This window comes from Rissa tridactyla, chromosome 1 (genome assembly GCF_028500815.1).
Source record: "Rissa tridactyla isolate bRisTri1 chromosome 1, bRisTri1.patW.cur.20221130, whole genome shotgun sequence".
NCBI lineage: Eukaryota > Metazoa > Chordata > Aves > Charadriiformes > Laridae > Rissa > Rissa tridactyla.
In genome coordinates, this window is record NC_071466.1 from 36,534,620 (window position 1) to 36,553,066 (window position 18,447).

The following is an 18,447-nucleotide window of genomic DNA, read 5'->3' on the forward strand; positions in this document are numbered from 1 at the left end:
ACATGGCTAATAGTGTATGAATTAAATAAATCTCTTGCTACGATACTAAATCTAATATTGTTGGTTTGTTGTTTGGGGAATATTGTATTATATAAGCTAATGTTCGTTTTGTCTTCTCCTGTGTGAATAATTACTGTACATCTAGGTCTGCAGGAAATGTACTTAAATATGGTTTCAAGGAAGATTTAACTGTGATGTGGGAAGACTAAAGGTTACATTTTTTGTATGCAATGAATCTTTTACATGACAACAACTGAAATACGACAATTAATGCCCTTGTGAAGGAGCCTAGTTCTGTATTATTGCTTATAATAAAGCATAATTCGTAAATGAAACTTTTTAAATGCAGACTTTAGTCTCCTTTACAGTTGTAAGAGGGTAAAAAATAAGAAAAAAATTTGCTTATGGTAACCCACTTATAATGTTTTAGAATAAAATAAATTTTGTGGTCTGTTTATTTTCTATTCTTTGTGAAAACAATGTTGTATTGATACCTTTTCAGTGTTAGCGATCTGTGGGGTCTTTGGTCAAATTGCTACACGCCTGAGAGCTGCATCTAATCAAGCATTCTATCTACGTTCATTTTGGAAAAACTTGCGTTTACCATCCACAAATTTGACTAGTCCAATGCTTTCTAGCTCCTCTGAATTAAAGATGAGAACATTGCCACATTTAGGTTGAAGGACCAGGACTGTTAGTCATTGTGCACCTTAGTCATCATAAGTTTTTAATGATGTAATGTGTTTTTTTTTTTCTTCTTGTTGCTTTATTTTAATTAATTTAGGATCATACAAAATCAGAGTTAGATTCATGGAAGATTGTTCGGGTTAGTGAAGATTTTCGAGTGATAGCTTTGGGCCTGCCGGTACCTAAATACTCTGGTAACCCTTTGGATCCACCCCTTCGCTCTCGATTTCAAGCTAGAGATGTTTATCATCTGCCCTTTAAGGTAAGTGTCCTAGCAGAAGACTTCCAGTATCTGTACTGAGTAGAGCTAATGTTTTGACGTTATGCTTTACTTACCTCACCTCTGAAAAGAATCCTTGAGTAATAAATTTATCTTAAAGGGTATTTTTCATACTGGGGCCTAATAAATTCCTGAAAAGCAGGCTTAGAGTTGCCAAGGAATGCTACAGCAGAAATATAACTTCTGTAAAACAAAATAACCCTAAAAGAAAGATTTTATAATCTTTCTTTTTTTTGTTGGGTTTTTCTTTTGTGTTTTTTTTTTCTTTTTAATAAAATAAAATTAATTCTGTGTCAAGGAAGGAGCGAGTAGACTCCACGTGTCTAAATTAGAGGGACAAATAGAAGAGGCCTCATACATCATGAGCTGTGACCCACAGCATGATCCCCAAATTAATTTATTCTGTGTTTTTATGTTCTTTTTTCAGGACCATCTTCAGCTATTATATTCAATTGGATCAAACATTTCCACAGAGAGGTAATTCTTCATAATTTAAAAAAATTAAAATGGAATGAATGAAGAAAAGTGATGTCCTTTCAGGATTCCGTGCTATTTTTATATCTCTGTCACTGCATAGAGACTAGAACTGAAGAAGTTTTTTAATATGTGTGGGTGTATGCTCACACAGCTTTTCATATGCAGCCTTCACATAATGAATCCTTAATGCTTTAGAACTTCAATCACACCTTACTTATTTGCACTCAGAAATAGTTTCAGCATCTTGTACTGTATTTAACTTTCTAGGCTTTAGTATTTTAAATATAGATAGCATGTATAAAACTCTGTAATTACTTTTTTCCTCTGCAGAATTTCTCAGCTCCTGTCTTTTGCTACAACTCTCTGTTCTCAAGAATCTTCTACATTGGGACTTCCAGATTTTCCGTTAGACAGCTTATCGGCTGCAGTTCAGATTTTGGTATGTGCGTACACATGTGCTGTGAAACTGTATGGGCTTAAAATTTTTCAAAATTAGATCTGGATTATTTGTGCTGTTTGAAGAAGATTAACATGAACATTTAAAAAATAAACCCAAAAAAACTAAGGATGGTTTGAGGGAGAAAAGCCCTGTCAGATGTCTCTGGATGATAATTTAACCAAGTATATAGCATAATACTGAAGGACAAAGTATGGAATGACAAAAGATTTGTGATGTGATTAAATGGATCTTAGTGCTCAAAATAATGGTTTTTATTCTGCTAAATCATCTTACCTGACTTCAGTGGCATCTACAGGTTACCTGATGACACTGAGGTAGTCAGTGGAGAAAAATAAAAAGCACAGCCTAAAAGTGCCTCTGACTTAATGGTATGCATGTAAATCAGATTGATTGCATTACAAAGACACCTATTACTCTCCATTGACACCTAAAATCAACAAAAAAAACCAACTATTCAAATGTGGGTATAGGAGACAGTTAAGTTGTATAAGATGAAGTCTACATTAGGTCTTTGGGTTGGCTGGTGGATTTAGAATAAACATAGACATAGAGGGTTACCTGAAGATGCAGGTTGTGCACACTTGAAGATGCAATACTTCCTGACAGCTGCAATCCATAGGGAAATATAACAACTGTGCACTTGCTGAGTTCACAGTGGCAGATCAGGTAGCTCAGGACTAAAGCTGTGTCAGTCTTTCTGCTTTCCCTGACAGGCTTTTGTCCCTTGGACTTTATAATTACATGGTAAAAAGTCAAAGTAAAATCAGAAGGTGCTTCCTGAAGGAGGTCAGGAAGATGAGATCTGTATGAAGAGAGAGAGGGACTGGTGCCCTTTTGCATGTGGGAGGATGTGATCAACCCAAGAGGGTAAAATATCAGGACAGCTTCTCAAACCCTCTCTCCAAGGTGCAGGTGTCTGTGAAAAGGGCTCAGGATAATTCTCTGTTGTGCCTCCTGTACAATCATTTTACCTATGGTGCTGCTCAATGGCAGATTACTTCTACATATTTTATTGGATTATATACATTAAACCATACCAATTACTTGTGTTACCGTGGTGCTCGGTCCCCTTAGTTGTGCTGGATACTGGCAGACATAATTTTTTTTCTGAATTTGTGATACTACATCAGATGTTAAGAAGTGATTAAAATTCAAGTTCAGAGAAATGAAACGGTATTCGGAAGGCTTTAGAAAAGACGCACATGTTGGATTTTAAAATAAATTGCAACTTTATTCTTTGAGCCCTGTAGTGAAAAATTATTTTTAAATGAATGCCAGATGGCTTTCAGAGTAATGGAAAGAAAATGAGCCCTAAGCTATTATCTAAACTGTGGAATGAAGGAAGCATTTTATTTTACATTAGAGAATGTGAAGTGTTATCATTGTATGACAGTGTCTTTTTTAGGTAGACAAGGACTGTTTCTTTTAGAATTAGTTTTAATCACTTGGTTTCCTAAGCCAAGTGTTCTCAGAGGTTCTAGCTATAGCATTTTTCCTTCGCATACTGTGTCACTGCCATCCTCTACTTCTAGCTTGGTTGATTTAACTGTTTAAAAGTGTGGAGGGAATGCGTTGTAATGATCATCTTCTTGTCTTCTATCATGGATTCACACAGTCCCAAAATGTATTTCTTGGGTCAAAAACTCCTGCCTGATGAAAAGGAGAATTTTTAATAGGGTGCTGTTCTGAAGAGGCTAATTTCATATACGCCATTATAATTATTATTAATTTGAGATAATGTGGACAAATTATATGTTGTGTCTTTATATATAGACAGAGGGCTTTTAAAATGCAATAAAGGGCTCCCTGATCCTTTAAGCAGTACATTTACTACAGTGTCTTAAATGGTTTATTTTTACTGATCTTTTTTTAATATGGAACATTATAAATAGTATTACTGATTATATGTATGAATTGAATTATGCATTTCATAAAATATGCATCTCCTGATTTCATTTCTAAACAACTCTTCTTTCAGTTTGGTGCCTATGTAAATTAAAGAGTATAGCTGAAAATCAGTTGATTTTATTTGAATTACATTATTTACTTTTAACTTACTTTGATGAAGGCTTAAAAAAGTAGTGCCAGTCCATTGACGGTTTTTCAGTAGTGGTACGCACAAGCAGTCCTTAAAAATTTGCGAGGCTTGTAAACCAACCAATCAAGCAGTACTTTAGGGGTTTTGAAACACTTTTTTCCCTCATGAAAGGCTTTATGTATATGTTTCTTGAGTATTCCTAAATGCATTTCCATTTCTTTCTCTGTTACTGGGGAAAAATAATTGAATCTTTGTCTGGTTCAGGCAGCAACTGACAAAAGAGTTAGTATTTAAAACTAACAAGGAGATAGTATAAAAAAAACCCCAAAAGTGGTTTTCAATTGTGTGTAGAAAGCATACTTAGTAACTCATTTCAAAACAAAACAATGTTGATCAAACCGTTCAGAAATTTCTAGGAATTGATTTAAGTAGAATCTGTACAATGTAATAGAATCTAAAATAAATACTAGAAATTGCTGTGAATGAAATGATCATCATTGTAATACAGATTTCTTGTCATATTGATTCTTTTCTAATATTAGTATGAAACTCAGCTACCTGCAGTGGGATTTGTCTCTCCTGACCTTAAATGTCTTTAGGTTGCAGTCATTGTAGCTTCCGTTTATGCAGGGGAAATAAAGTAAATTTTAGGATATAGTTCTTCTAATCTACTTTAGACATTTGTATTATAATTATTTGCACCTGAGAAGTGTCTGTTCTGGTATTCGATTGAATACTGCATGTAATGGTCATTTGTATATTGCCCTTACAGTTTTATTTTAAGTTCAGTGCTATATAAGATTTTTCAGGTTAATAGTTGGATGATCGAATGAGCCAATCGGGTTTTTTTAATTTGTATTTTTTAATTTGAATTAGGATACCTTTCCTATGATGTCAGTCCAGCATATTATTGACCGGCTTTACCCCTATAATGTTTTCCTCGGAAAGGAAGGCAAGACTGCAGTCAAAGACGCATTAAAAGTAAGTATCGCACATATATATATATTATAATTCCAGGGAGTGATGGATTATGACAGTAGTTCTGACTAATGTTACTTCACTACTTCTGCAAAAAAACCCCAAACTCTCAAGTAAACTAAATGGTACATTATTTCTGATGCTAAAACAGGATTTTAAAAGCAAATTTAATAAGCTAGTAGATTTCATTATAGGGAAAGCTGAAACCTCTATGTTCTGTAGAATATTTAGTCCTCCGTTCAAGACTACAGAAAAACTCTAATTATATAAGTGGGTAATTAACTTGGAAGAAGCTACTTACGTGGTTAAGGTAGTGAAAAGCTTAAAAAATACCTCGGGCATTTGACTTTTAAGAGGAGGTACTAAAATGACAATAGAGATCACATGCACAAAATACATTCAGTATAGCATGATTATAGACTGTATTAGTCTCTGGTTTTGGTCTGTGTTAACCTTTTGTTGCTTGTTGTTGGTCAGATATGTTTTGTTGTTTTGTCCGTGTTTAATAATAGCTTATAAAGCCTATAATTATGCTGGGTTATTCCATTTATCCTTTTAAAACTTTAGCACAGTGCTGGCTTGCTTTCATTTTTGAGTATGTTGGAGGAGTTATGTATGTTTTTGAAAATTAACATTCAAGACCTAGAGCGTCTTACCCAGCTCTTTCAGACCTGAAAAATAAAAGTTATTTGTATGTGCATACTTAGAAATAACCAACGTTGTAGCTGGTGAATATTTGTTTTTCCTAAAACCAAGCCTATGCGTCAGGGAAACATTTGTAGACCATCCCTGCTGTTGCCTTCCATATACTGCCTTTTTGCATTGCAACTCAGCCCTGTATTCCCTGTTTAACCAGTCTGGTCTCCTACTTGTCTTCCTGAGTTTTGATATGGACAGTCCTCGCATTTGAAGGAGGTTTTCCTGAATGACCTGCTAGCTTTCATGAACCTTCAAAGCTGCCTCCTGTTGGGTCCTACATGCCACTTCCCTGAAGAAGGCAATCTTGCCTGAAATCCAGGATCTGTAGTCGATGTTACTTGCCTTCATCACTCCCCTTCAGGATTTTGAACTCCATTATTTCATGGTTGCTAACAGCCAAGGATGTCCTTGATTGCCACATCCACAACCGATTGCTCCTTGTTTGTGAATAGCAGGAGTTGTCTGTGCATTCGCCCCTGCCTAGCCAGTCCAGCGCCTGTGTTGAGACGTTATTCCAGGAAGCTTCAGAAATCTAGATTGATTGTGTCATGCTGTGTTTGCGCTTCCATCACATGTCAGGGTGACTGCAGTTACCCGTAAGAACCATTTCAAGGTGGAAATACAGACTTCTATCTGTTAACAGAGCAGTAACAGTCACTTCTGTTCTTAATATGCTTTTATTTTAAATCCTTTGTGTCATTTCGTTTCCCCTGTCAGTTACAGGTGGTGAATGTCTTTATGTTCAGTACCATCAGCTTCCACCATTTTCCATTTCTTTTATTGAATTTTATGTGATGTGCATGCTTTTTCTTCATGTGTAAGATTTGACTAGTAAAATGTTCTTTCTCAATGATTATCTACTTTTAAATACCTCCCTATCATTTACATTTTTCTGTGTTTATTTTCTTTTTTTTTTTTATACTGTTCCTCTTCACTACTTATACGAACTTGTCCTATTATGTCACCAAGTACATTTACAACTCCCTGAAAGGAGGTTGTAGCGAGGAGGGTGTCGGTCTCCTCTCCCAAGTAACAAGCGATAGGACAAGAGGGAACAGCCTCAAGTTGCACCAGGGGAGGTTTAGGATGGATATTAGGAAAAATTTCTTCACCAAAAGGGTTGTCAAGCATTGGAACAGGCTGCTCAGGGAAGTGGTGGAGTCACCATCCCTGGAGGTATTTAAAAGACGTGTAGGTGTGGTGCTGAGGGACATGGTTTAGTGGTAACATGGCAGTGTTGGGTTAATACTTGGACTTGGTGATTTTAAAGGTCTTTTCCAACCTAAATGATTCTGTGATTCTATATAATCCTATTTGGAATTTTATTCTATTTGCACACAGCAAATCTTGTTAAGCAATGAACCTTAAGAAATATAGAAAATAACTGGTTGTACTGAGGAACTTCTGTTTATAATGGTATTTTAGTAATAGCAGTGCCTTAACTGTATTAAATATGGATAAGAAATATTTTTTTTTCCGTTTGATAAGAAATGTGAAGGAAAGGAGTCTGGCAGAAACAAGGTGATTTCTTACTCTACCTTCCTACAGATTTCCAAAGAATGTCCAGCTAATTTTTGCCACTAATACTTCTCTCTGTGTGACAGAATACAGTTAGGAATTACTACAATACTGGTAGGTATTGAGAGTTGAAAAAATAAATACTTGAAGTGTATTTGCAATTGATGGGTTAACTTGTGTGAACTGAATCACTTCTTAACGTCTTCTTAACATTTGAAGTTTCTACACTTCGGAAACCATCAATTTCTATTCTAATTCTTAAAGAAGATCTTAAAACTTAGAAGACCTTGCAAAGGAAAGTATGAATTATGGGCTTTATAATTATTCTGTAATCATGAAATCATGTAATCATGAAATATTGGCATAACAAATTATTTTGACAGATGAACATATGAAATATGATTACAAAAATTAAGATTTTATTTAAGCTTTTTCTCTAGAAGATTTAGATATGGAGAAATCACTGCTTTCAAGGAAAATAGCCTCCAGTTAAACATTCCCAAACAATAAGCTTAAGCACATATGATGTCTCCCACAGTATTGAAGTTTTCTGTCCTGTATACTATTGATAGGCATTTATAAAACTGGTCACCTTCATTTAGGGTGTTTGATGGTTCATAAGGGACTCCAGCTGTTCTCTGCTTATTTCTTCATTGTTCCATAAGCTTTTAGTATTTTACTTCAGATTCATCAGAGATTTTGGGTTTGCCTTTTTAATCCTCACATGCCTTTTGTGTGCCTTTTTCCCGCAGTGTTAGAAAAATCTACTTTTTTTTTTAAACCTTCTAATCAAGAGAATCTTCCCATCAGTTTTCAGAAACAACATATAGATCAGATTTGTCTTAATAAATGAGCAAGTCCCTGTCATCCTACTATCCAAGTGTTTAGTTTTGCTTTAAGACTCTTCTAGAATTTTTCTTCGTTTTTTTCATGCCTGGATTAATTATGTGCTTACTATCTTGATCTATCAAATAAAAGCTTGTTTGTTCCCTTTGACTCATTTTTGTATTATTTGCACCCCCACTTTAAACTTAGCTGAACTCATCTTTGAAAACTGTTTCCCTGCTTTGCGATATGGAATCTTCAGATTACATGGGCACTCTCTCATAGAGAGTGGGCTAATAGTTCAGAGAACTGGAATCTTCTTTCTTGTCTAGACAATTCTGTTCGCTTCTAAGATGTTTCTGTTGCAAACATTGGCCTCAGAAAGGATTTGTTTCCCTTTTATTCCCCCCAAAGTAATTTATAATCTTTGAGGGTTTGCATTAATGAATGCCTTTAGTGCCAATACATACCATTGTAGCGGAATCTGTCCGTCAGACTTCATCTATGTATCTCGTTTTGCAGTTGCAGGTCATATTTCACTTCTTGTGAAGCAGTTCAGTCCTCTTGTTTCTTGAAAAATTCTCTTCCCTTCCCATGCAGAGAATCTTCAAGAAAGATCAGTTGCTTTTGGATGCCTCTTTTGGATAGCTTAGCTGTCTTGTGGGTTTGGCAGAGTGGTTATCTGCTAATACATCTCATTTAATCTCTGTTCCTTTGACCAGCTGGATCACCAGCGTATTCTTTGCAGTTTCCATGCTGAGACACTACTGATCATTAGATACTTCCAAGTGGTCAGAATTCCTTCCCTTCCTATTTTACAGTTTTTTTACAACCTTTTCTCATGTGTTACTAGGCATGCAGTATGTGGCCTGCTGATTATAGACTGCCAAACCTCTTCCCTTGTTTTTGGTGTCTAGTCTTTTCTTTTTTCTTTCCTCTTGAGTCTGAGGCAATGAGGCTGCCCACTTCTAGCTCTCCAAGCATCTCCCAAATTTTCTGCTACTGAATGTGCTCAATAGTTGCCCTTTCAAGCCACAAATATTTTTTCCTTTGCAGCTATCAACTTGGACTTTGTATAGAGGAAGTTGCTTCTGGCTCAGGCCATGTTTAAGTATGTTTAATGGGTTGTATATCCACTTCATGCCACCCTCTAATTCCATATCTAGCTATCATAATTCTAAATAAAGAGTTGCATCAAAGAGATCTGTCTTACTCTGAAAGCCACAAATGGTTTTCTTGTTTGACCAGATATAAGTGTGCTACCTTGTTTAATTACTAAATTATCCAGTTCAGCAGCATCTCCATGCTTACATGTGATGAATTCAAATTGCATAAATTCAGTAAGAATCTGCACAGAGATAGACAGTCCTCTTTCACTGTCCTAATTTGGGGTGTAAAAAGCTATCTGGAGGACCCTCAACAACAGGGAAAAAACCACAAACCAAACAAACCAAAAAACCACCTTAAATATTTTAGACTCCCAAGACCTTCATCTACAAGGTGTGCTGCTGCTGTATCCGAATCTTCCTTGTTTGCTACATAGGCTGCTGGTGTAGATAATCTTCTTGCTCGCTCATAGTTATTTTCTTCTGTTGGTATCCGAATAAGGGATTTTAGTGTACAAGCAGTTTGCAATTTTGTGTACGAGCAGCTTAGGCCCTATCCAAGATGCCGTTGACTTAGTAAGTATATTACAATTTGCTAATGAACATAAGAGTGAGAACATCTGCAGTTCATTTCACAGAATCATAGTTGGAGCATTTCTTAGAATCATAGTTTGAGATACTACTCAGTAGGCATTCCTGTCCTCTGTTGTTGTTTAAATGTGTAATGGTATCTGAAGTGGACTCAGCTGTTACAATAAGAATATAATTTGGTGCAGTCCTTTACTAAAGCTCATTTATCTTAAATTCACGTCTAAACATGAAATTTTTGAAGGCTTTTGTTCCAGAATGGGAATTTACAAAGTGATGAAGAGCCAAAGCATTTGGATGAATGCATCTCAGTTTTCTTTCTAAACTTTAATAGATGGTGCTCTGAATCCTAGTAGTAATAAAGCTACATGCTTTTTAAGAATTATTTTACATTTGTGACATCTGTTTAAAAAAACCTTTTTTTTCTAAGAATTATAAGGAGTTGCATAATACTCCTTTTCCTCTTGTTTACTCAGCTTTCACTCTATTGAATAAAGTGGCTCTATGGTTTCAGTAATTTCAGTTAGTGGCATTTTTTGTACATAAACCCCCTGATATGACTTCCCCTTCTCCGACAAAATAGAATTTTTACAGGATTTTTTAAATGGTTTTCATGCTTTCTATATACAGCATAAAATAGTGTGTAATGCTCAAAAGAGGATTGGGAAGACAAATGTCCTGGTTTTTTTGTCCTTAATATACCCAGAAGATGCTGAAGGCTTAATTTGTACAGGTTGTCCTCAATTTTCATTGTACAATAAAGCTGTGGAGCTAAGTAAACATAATGTTTGATGGCTGTTTTTATTGGTAGCCAGATGTTTAAATCTGCAATTGGTTATAATGACCTGCAGAGACAGGTGATCTATTATTACACATGCTAAAGGCCATCATCCGTTTTCTCTTATTATTTTGGTCTGTCAGGCTAAGACTTGTCATAGTCACTGTATGACATTTTCACTTTACTGTACTACAGTCAGAATAAGTAGATGGTATATGCTATTTTTGCTTTTGTTTTAAATGTAAAATATATAGTCTGTTGAGAATGTGGACGTACGTATATGAAGTAAAAGTTGAAGTAAATGGATTTAGGACTTCACAAGCAATTAATCTTGAATATGCTTCTGGCCTTGTTTTCAGAAGGAACAGTTTTAAAAAACAGCTGTATTTAATAATTAATTTTCCCCACCTCCTAATTCTACAGCGTTTTGAGCTTCAAGATTCAGAAAGCCACTTGCTTCCCAGAAGGATTACAAAAGTAGAAAGTGTACATGGAAACAAACCCTTCAAGGCTGATGTAACTGTCCAGATTGGTAAAAAAGAAGTGACATTCCAGGTATGAATTTATATATTCATCAAACTATATGTGGTTTTAGATATCACTAACTTTCTTTCATTTCATCAAGAATTTGACACTTATATTTAACACTAAAAGTCATTTGCATTGAATATTTTTTGTAAGAGTAACACATAATATTTATTAGAAAAACATTTAGGTACTGAAATGTTACAGATACACAAGATTTTATTTCTAGATAAACTCATACTTTGCTACATGTGATTCATTTAAGTTTATTGTGTTAAAAGAAATGCTAAAGAATGGATGAAAGAAAAGCCCATAAATTTCCTATTTTTTTATTGGATTAGCAGAGAGTACTTGTTATACTCTTGGTGCTGCTTTCCCTTTTTCTTTTAATAAAAACAATAGTCTGTCTACACTTAAAATAAAATCTAATGAGTGCTTGGTAATGTTCCGACACAGGATGTTGGGAAAATAGAACAAAAGTAATCACATCAAACATGATTAGTTTGAGTTTCTTCCAATGAAGTTTATGACCTGCTAGGTGGTGAAATCAGGTCTTATTCAGGAAACAGATGCTGATCTGAGAATTTTAAGTTAATGTTGAATTTGGAGAGTCTAGAGAGTCTGTAAAGAAGGTGAATTAGTGTGAGTCAGAGAAAGATCATATTAACATTGGTGAATCATAGAATAGTTTGGGTGGGAAGGGAACTTTAAAGGTCATCTAGTCCAACCCCCCTGCAATGAACAGGGACATCTTCAACTAGATGAGGTTGCTCAGAGCCCCGTCCAACATGACCTTCAATATTTCCAGGGATGGGGCATCTACCACCTCTCTGGGCAACCTGTGCTGGCGTTTCACCACCCTCATCATAAAACATTTCTTCCTTCTCTCTAGTCTAAATCTTCCCTCTTGTAATTCAAAGCCGTTACCCCTCATCCTATTGCAACAGGCCCTGCTAAAAAGTTTGTCCCCATCTTTCTTACAGGCCGCGTTTAATACTGAAAGGCAGCAATAAGGTCTCCCCGCAGCCTTCTCTTCTCCAGACTGAACAACTCAAACTCTCTCAGCCTGTCCTCAGAGGACGTTCTCCAGCCCTCTGATCATTTTTGTGGCCCTCCTCTGGACCTGCTCAACAGGTCCATGTCCTTCTTATTTTGAGGGCCCCAGGGCTGGACGCAGTGCTCCAGGTGGGGTCTCATGAGAGCGGAGTAGAGGGCCAGCATCACCTCCCTCAACCTGCTGGTCACGCTTCTTTTGTTGCAGCCTGGGATATGGCTGGCTTTCTCGGCTTTGAGAACACATTATTGGCTCATGTTGAGCTTGTCGTCCACCAGCACCCCCGAGCCCTTCTCAGCAGGGCTGCTGTCAGTGAAGAATATCCTCAGAGAGTTTGTACCATGACGAAGTGAAAAGGGGAACAGCAGCAAATAGGAATTTGTCAGAAAAATGTGAGTCTGTAGAGACCTGATTCAACTCTTTCTGAGGGGAAGATTTTTACTCTCGTTTGACATGCAGGTGATACCTTCTGAAAATACATCTGCAGAATGTCTTTGAGAACAGGAGGGCATAAGTAGTTCACAAATCAAACAGTTCTGAGAGTAGGATGGGAAGTGGAAATAAAGCAAGTGACTTAACGTGGGGAATAATTGAAACTCTCCAAAGTTCTAGTCAAAGCAGCTCCTTCAGATTTTCACAATACAAACTGATCTTCCTTCTCCATGTTCCTCTGATGAGCAATAAATATTGATGATTTTCGTATTTTATTTCTAGCACAAACAGCCTCAAGTTCTTTACAGGCCCCAATGCTGTAATCGAATTCATTCACATTTTGTTATTTTTTTTCAAGGAGGTTGTGAAAGAGGTTTTCCATTAGAAATTACATGATTTAATTTTTTTATTTTTTTTTTAGTGAAAGATTTAGGTTTGACGGATGACAGTCATCAGCAAAATATTACAATAGTTTTGGAGAAGTGTAACCCAGTCTCCACAAATCCTAGAGTTACGACAGTATAGCTTATTTAGAATTTTTGTATTTTTGGTTTTTTTCCTGTAGGTTCCAGCTGGGACTGGGCCATTAAGAAAGCATCCTCGATCAGATACTTTCATAAGGACTTCCAGTCATGATCAATTGCTGGCAGAAATGGTGCAATCCCATATGGTTAAAGATATGTGTTTAATTGGAGGAAAAGTAAGCGCTTAAACTTCTTTTCTCCCTCCTTCCCCATGTTCCTTTAGAATGTAATCTAGTTCTTATTTTTCATCTCTTTAGGGCTGTGGCAAAACAGTTATTGCTAAGGAGTTTGCTGATATGCTGGGATACAGCATAGAACCCATCATGCTGTACCAGGTAAGTAAACTATCTGCTGATGATCATGCTTTAAATATGATCCAAAGTATAATACACAGATGTCGATTCTTTGTGTATTTTCTTTCTCTCAGTGATTTTAAAAGCTGTGAGATATGTTCATATACAGCTGCAGCTTTTAAAATCACTGATAATCACCGATATGGGTTAAAAAAAATACAGGATAGTGAAGATTTCAAAGATAGCAAATTTTTCTGATCCTTATCGAGCATTTTTTACTCTCTCTGTTAGAATAATCATCTAAAATGTCTTCTTATTGTAGGTCTAAACAGAGGGAGTACTGTGCAGCGGTATAGATAGTACAATGTTATTACATATAAACTAGGCCTGATACGGCTTTCCTTTGATTTTATTAACTTCATTGTGAATGTGAAAGGGAGGTAATCTAAATTAAATGTAAGGAAAATAGTTTAACACAGTGGTCTTTCTCCTAGTTGCAGAGAAGTGACAACTCATTCTGTGGTTTGGCATGACTGAGTGTCATAAAGAAAACTTTGTCTTTTGTGTCTTCTCCTTTTTGAATTTTTTTTTTCCCCTTTTGAAGTATGTTTCCTGGCTGTAGGTCAGCATGGTGACCGCTTGTAATTCATGCATGTTGAATGCCTCCGGAAGACCTTTTGTCTTCCCTTTATTTTGGTTGTCCGTATACTGTTCAATCTTATAATGGAATTCTCCATTATCAACACAATTTTTTTATTATTATGGAAGGCCCCAAGGTCTGTCATGCTTAACAGTGATCTCCAATAGTCAGTGGTCACTCAGTACGTGTTTGGAAAGAATTGTCAGTCTTAGATCTTAATACACTCCAGGCTCATACCTAACTGAACCTCACACCTCATGCCTGTAACCTAACTGAAAAATTACCAGATTAAAAAGTAGAATGAATTAATTTGCTAGCTTTTCACAGTAGGGATCACACATGGAAGGGGTGTTTTTCTCCATAACCTTGAGGAATGAAAACACTCTCAAATAGAATCTGAAGTCCAGAGTCTCCCATGACCTTGTGAGTCAAAATGCACCAAATACCACAGGATTTACAGCTGTAAGGGATAATTGGCAATGCTGCAGGGGAACACTAGCATCAGATTTAATACAATATATTGGTATTTCTTCCATCCCTTTGCTTGTTTAAATTTTTCCCATGAAGCATGGAGACCTCCAAAGGAAAAATGGCAGTGGCAGCTGATTTGGAAGCGCAATGGCATGTGGTGAGACAGAGACGCTGACAGAAATGGGTGGTGAGGTTGAAGGGTTGAAACAGACAAAAAGTGAGGGAAAATAGAAAACAGAAATATTACTGATGATGAAAAAAGAAAGCCAGTCCATTTTATGTTTTCTTGCATGATTGAGAACCTCCCCAGACAGGATCCCACTGCTTTTCCTTCCCGCTGTGTGGCTTCAGCTGATATAAAGGCACAGACTCTGAAGTTGTGTCTGCATAGATGGAGTCAGACAGATGAATTGTGCCTTTTTTTTATGCTTTAACATGACCAGGTGTGAGCAGATCTGGGTCCCAAAGCTACATGGCCTCATCAGTGCAATGTTGCATTCATAGTAGTACACCTGGATTCCCAGCAGCGCCTATTACCTTCTGTACAGTGGTATATTAAGATAAGTGTGTATTTTCTGAGCCAGAACTGAATGTGTCCATCTAGCCTGCATACTTTTCTCTGCACTTGTCACTGTAAACATATTTTTAAATCATCCCAGGAAAATAACTTTTGTAGCTTGACAAACCTGCTGAAGGACCGGCACACCCTAGCCCTTATTTTGTTGCACGTAATACAGTATTGGGCACTCAGCAGCAAAATTAGCCAATTATTTGGTTAAAAACATGGCCGCTGTTTTTCAACATCCTACCTTTAATTAGTAGGGCTTCAACGAATAGGAGCAGAGGACTTCCTTTTTGGAGACACATGAGAAGAGCTGACAATTAAATTAGTTATTCAGCAAACATCTGTCTTTCAGAGGGGATCTGTAATGCCTACAGAAATGAAATCTAGGCCATGGGTTTGAAATATTTCCCACTGAAGCGAACCTTTCCTTTGGTTTCAGCAGGGTTTGATCAAGTTCAAAGGGCAGAGGGTTTTTATAGAGAGGCTTTTTGGCGATATCAAACAGTATCGCTAAGGCAAATAAATGACTGTTTCTGAGCTCGTTGTTCACTATAAATTCCTGTGTAGACAAGTCGAGGTAAGATCCATGTGTGTATCTATACATATAGATATTTACTATGTACAATATCTTACATAATCTCAAAAGTTTTTACCAGAAGCAGTGTATAAAAAAATTATTGAACGTAGCTGAGCTATACATCCTCTGATAAATTTTTAAATGTTTTTCTTAAAATATGTAATAACATATTAGGGGCTTTGCATAGCAAAGTAATAGAGTAATTTAATGACAGTCCAATGTTAAATGTATTAATTTGTACAGTAATTCAGCAGTGAAGTCAATGAGAAGTTTGGTAATGCTGTACATTTAGCAGATTTTTCTACTTTGGTTCACAAAAGTGCGTCTTTGATTTTTTGAGAGACACACCATATTGTCCTAAATCCATTTCTAAAATTAAGGAGGCTTTTATTTGTCCTATGGTTCATTTTTATTTTCCAATAATTTCTGCAGGCACAAAAATCAGTAGTGGGGGACTTATCCTTGGTCTGAAGCAATAGTACTGTTTTTCTTCAAGCTCTGTGAAGGAATGAATTCTTAGATTTTTTTTTTAATATATGTAATGTTTACTTTTAGTTTTATTATTTGCTTCATCATTCTTTCCTTCTGAAGTTGATTCAAGGGTTTGAATAGTATGAAAAAGCATAGCTTTTATATTGATTTCACAGAAAAAAACACCTCCAAAAGCTTTTATGTTGTGAGATGAGAATCAAATTTACCTAAACTGAGGGTTCCCAAACCTTTTGAGCGCATAGATCATCTCTTATACTAACAGTTGACTCAGAGAATGATTCCTGTCTCGTTTGTGATATCTGACATCATTATATGGAGTTCTCATTATATGTAATTCCATGTAGGCAAATTGCTGACAAAGGAAATTCATCCTGATTAGGAAAGGTTTGTTTTTATGTTGTCTTTTAATGCAGTTAAGCAACAGCAAATGAGAAGCAGCAGCCAGCTAGTTCTTTGTGGACTGTCTTTAGGGAGCTTTTGTTTTAAATTGTTTAAGATAAAGCATTTCCCACCCCACCCCCCCACCCTGAGTTTTGGGGGGTGGGGGAAACAATATTCAAAGTGATGTTAAAAGAGTTTTGCATCAACTTGCTCCTTCCCCAGCAAAAATAGTCTTTTAAGCACAATCGCTAATGTTTGTTTATTGTGAGGGTTTTGTTTCTAGGATTTCTTTTTCTTTCTTTTTTTTTTTTTTGCATGACCTCATAATTTTTCTTTAGAAATTCCTTCCAATTTTTTATTTGAGAAATACTAACAAAATACGAGTCCAAATTGGCATGAAAAGCAGGAAACGTAGGTTTTTTGCCTCATAATCGCCAAGAACATGATTATCACTGTGAGCCATGGAAAATGGCTAGGTTGAAGGCTTGTATTGCCATCGTTGCTAAAGGGGGTGAAATGGAAATTACCCTACTTGTTTTCTCTCCTAAACTTCTTTTTTCCTGGGTACAAGGTATTGTGGAAAATAAACAACACAATGTAAAACATCTAAGTTACAATGACTGTTACAAATTAAAATAAGCATTTTGTTTCACAAAGCAATATAATGTTGCCATTGCTTTGCCCAAAATAAGGCGGGGGGGGGGGGGAATTTAATGCATGTGTTTCTATTATCTCCCCTCCAAAGGGAGGGATTTTTAGTGTTTAGAGTATTATAACACTGTATCTCATAATGTATATAGTTAATATCGTATACTAAAAATTGGTTTAGAGTAAGTAAATAGAAACAATAAATCACTGGGCAGGTACTTAGCCATAAAACAAATCCCTTACAGAAACTGCATGGGTGTTAGTGAATGATACTTCTTTTTAATGCATCACTACATTGAATATCGTTCAACCATTTAAATTTAAACGATATAAACATTTATATTTCAGAAAACGTCTTGCAGCAAAACACACTTCTGAGTTTGCCTTCAGAAAATCAATGCGTGGTTCTCAAGTGGTTTTTAGAATCGTGGAGGGACATTCTATATAGTGTACTAGGCTCCCGATCAATTCGTACTGTACCTTGTTTCATTCCTCTGGAGGTGAATTGTCGCAAGGTGTGTTAGTTAAATAGTCAGTTATACGGCATGTACTAGCTACCGAATGCACACTTCTGATGCAAGTCCTAAACGCATTTTTTTCTCTGGCTTTGATCAAAATGTTTCACGTTCAGGTTTTAGTTTAATTCATTAATAAAATAGAAAAGAGCAAACACAGCAGTAAAAAAACAGAAACACAACAACAAAAATACGGTCTGGTTTTGTGGATTTGAATGTGAGGCTTTAAATTATACAAATGTGGAAGCGCTGAAGGAACCAGACTTTGTCCTGTTATTTTAAGGCTTTTAAGGAAATGTAAAAAGAGGAAATGATTCAGCGCATATGACGTAATGTGTTCTATTTTTGTTCTGTAAAGTTCAAAGGGTTTATAGTTGTGAAAAGGACATATGCAAAAGCTACAGCTACAATAGAAAGTATTTTTCTCATCTGCTTTTAGGTTAAGTTGTGTTCACAGCACAGCTTAAGGAAGGAATTTCATCTTCCAGGTTACAAAATGGCTATTACGTCTTTGTTGCTGTAGTGCTTACCTGTTATAATGGAGCATCTGAAATATGCGTGCTGGAAGATATGCTAGATTTTGCCATTGGTTTTGATTTATCCCTTAAGTATTATTATGTGATACGCTATATACTTTTGATATTTTGTACGGTACTGGCTTTTTTCCTTACTCTGTGCTTTATTCTCTGATGCTTCCACTGTGTTTTCCTGCTGAGGGGTGGGATGTCATGCTGGTTTGTGTTCAAGATTAATGATGAAATCTTTGCTCTTTTAGGTGACTACTTCTATATGAAATAAATGACTCCTGTTTGTTCCAGGTGTAAATTGCTGCCCTCTTCTGTACACAAAGCTGTGTACAAGTTGTCATATGCTTGCGTTAGGTTTAAGTGTGGGGG

General features: G+C 36.2%; 1 protein-coding gene across 1 annotated transcript in view; it reads left to right on the forward strand.

The window, feature by feature from the left end:
* VWA8 (von Willebrand factor A domain containing 8) overlaps positions 1-18,447 on the forward strand; it is a 196,884-nt gene that overhangs the window by 39,149 nt on the left and 139,288 nt on the right. Inside the window, exons 6-12 of the mRNA XM_054190234.1 lie at positions 785-949; positions 1,395-1,444; positions 1,775-1,883; positions 4,819-4,923; positions 10,858-10,989; positions 13,011-13,145; positions 13,227-13,304. Coding sequence (XP_054046209.1) covers positions 785-949; positions 1,395-1,444; positions 1,775-1,883; positions 4,819-4,923; positions 10,858-10,989; positions 13,011-13,145; positions 13,227-13,304 — 774 coding nt within the window. The remainder of the gene's footprint in view (positions 1-784; positions 950-1,394; positions 1,445-1,774; positions 1,884-4,818; positions 4,924-10,857; positions 10,990-13,010; positions 13,146-13,226; positions 13,305-18,447) is intronic.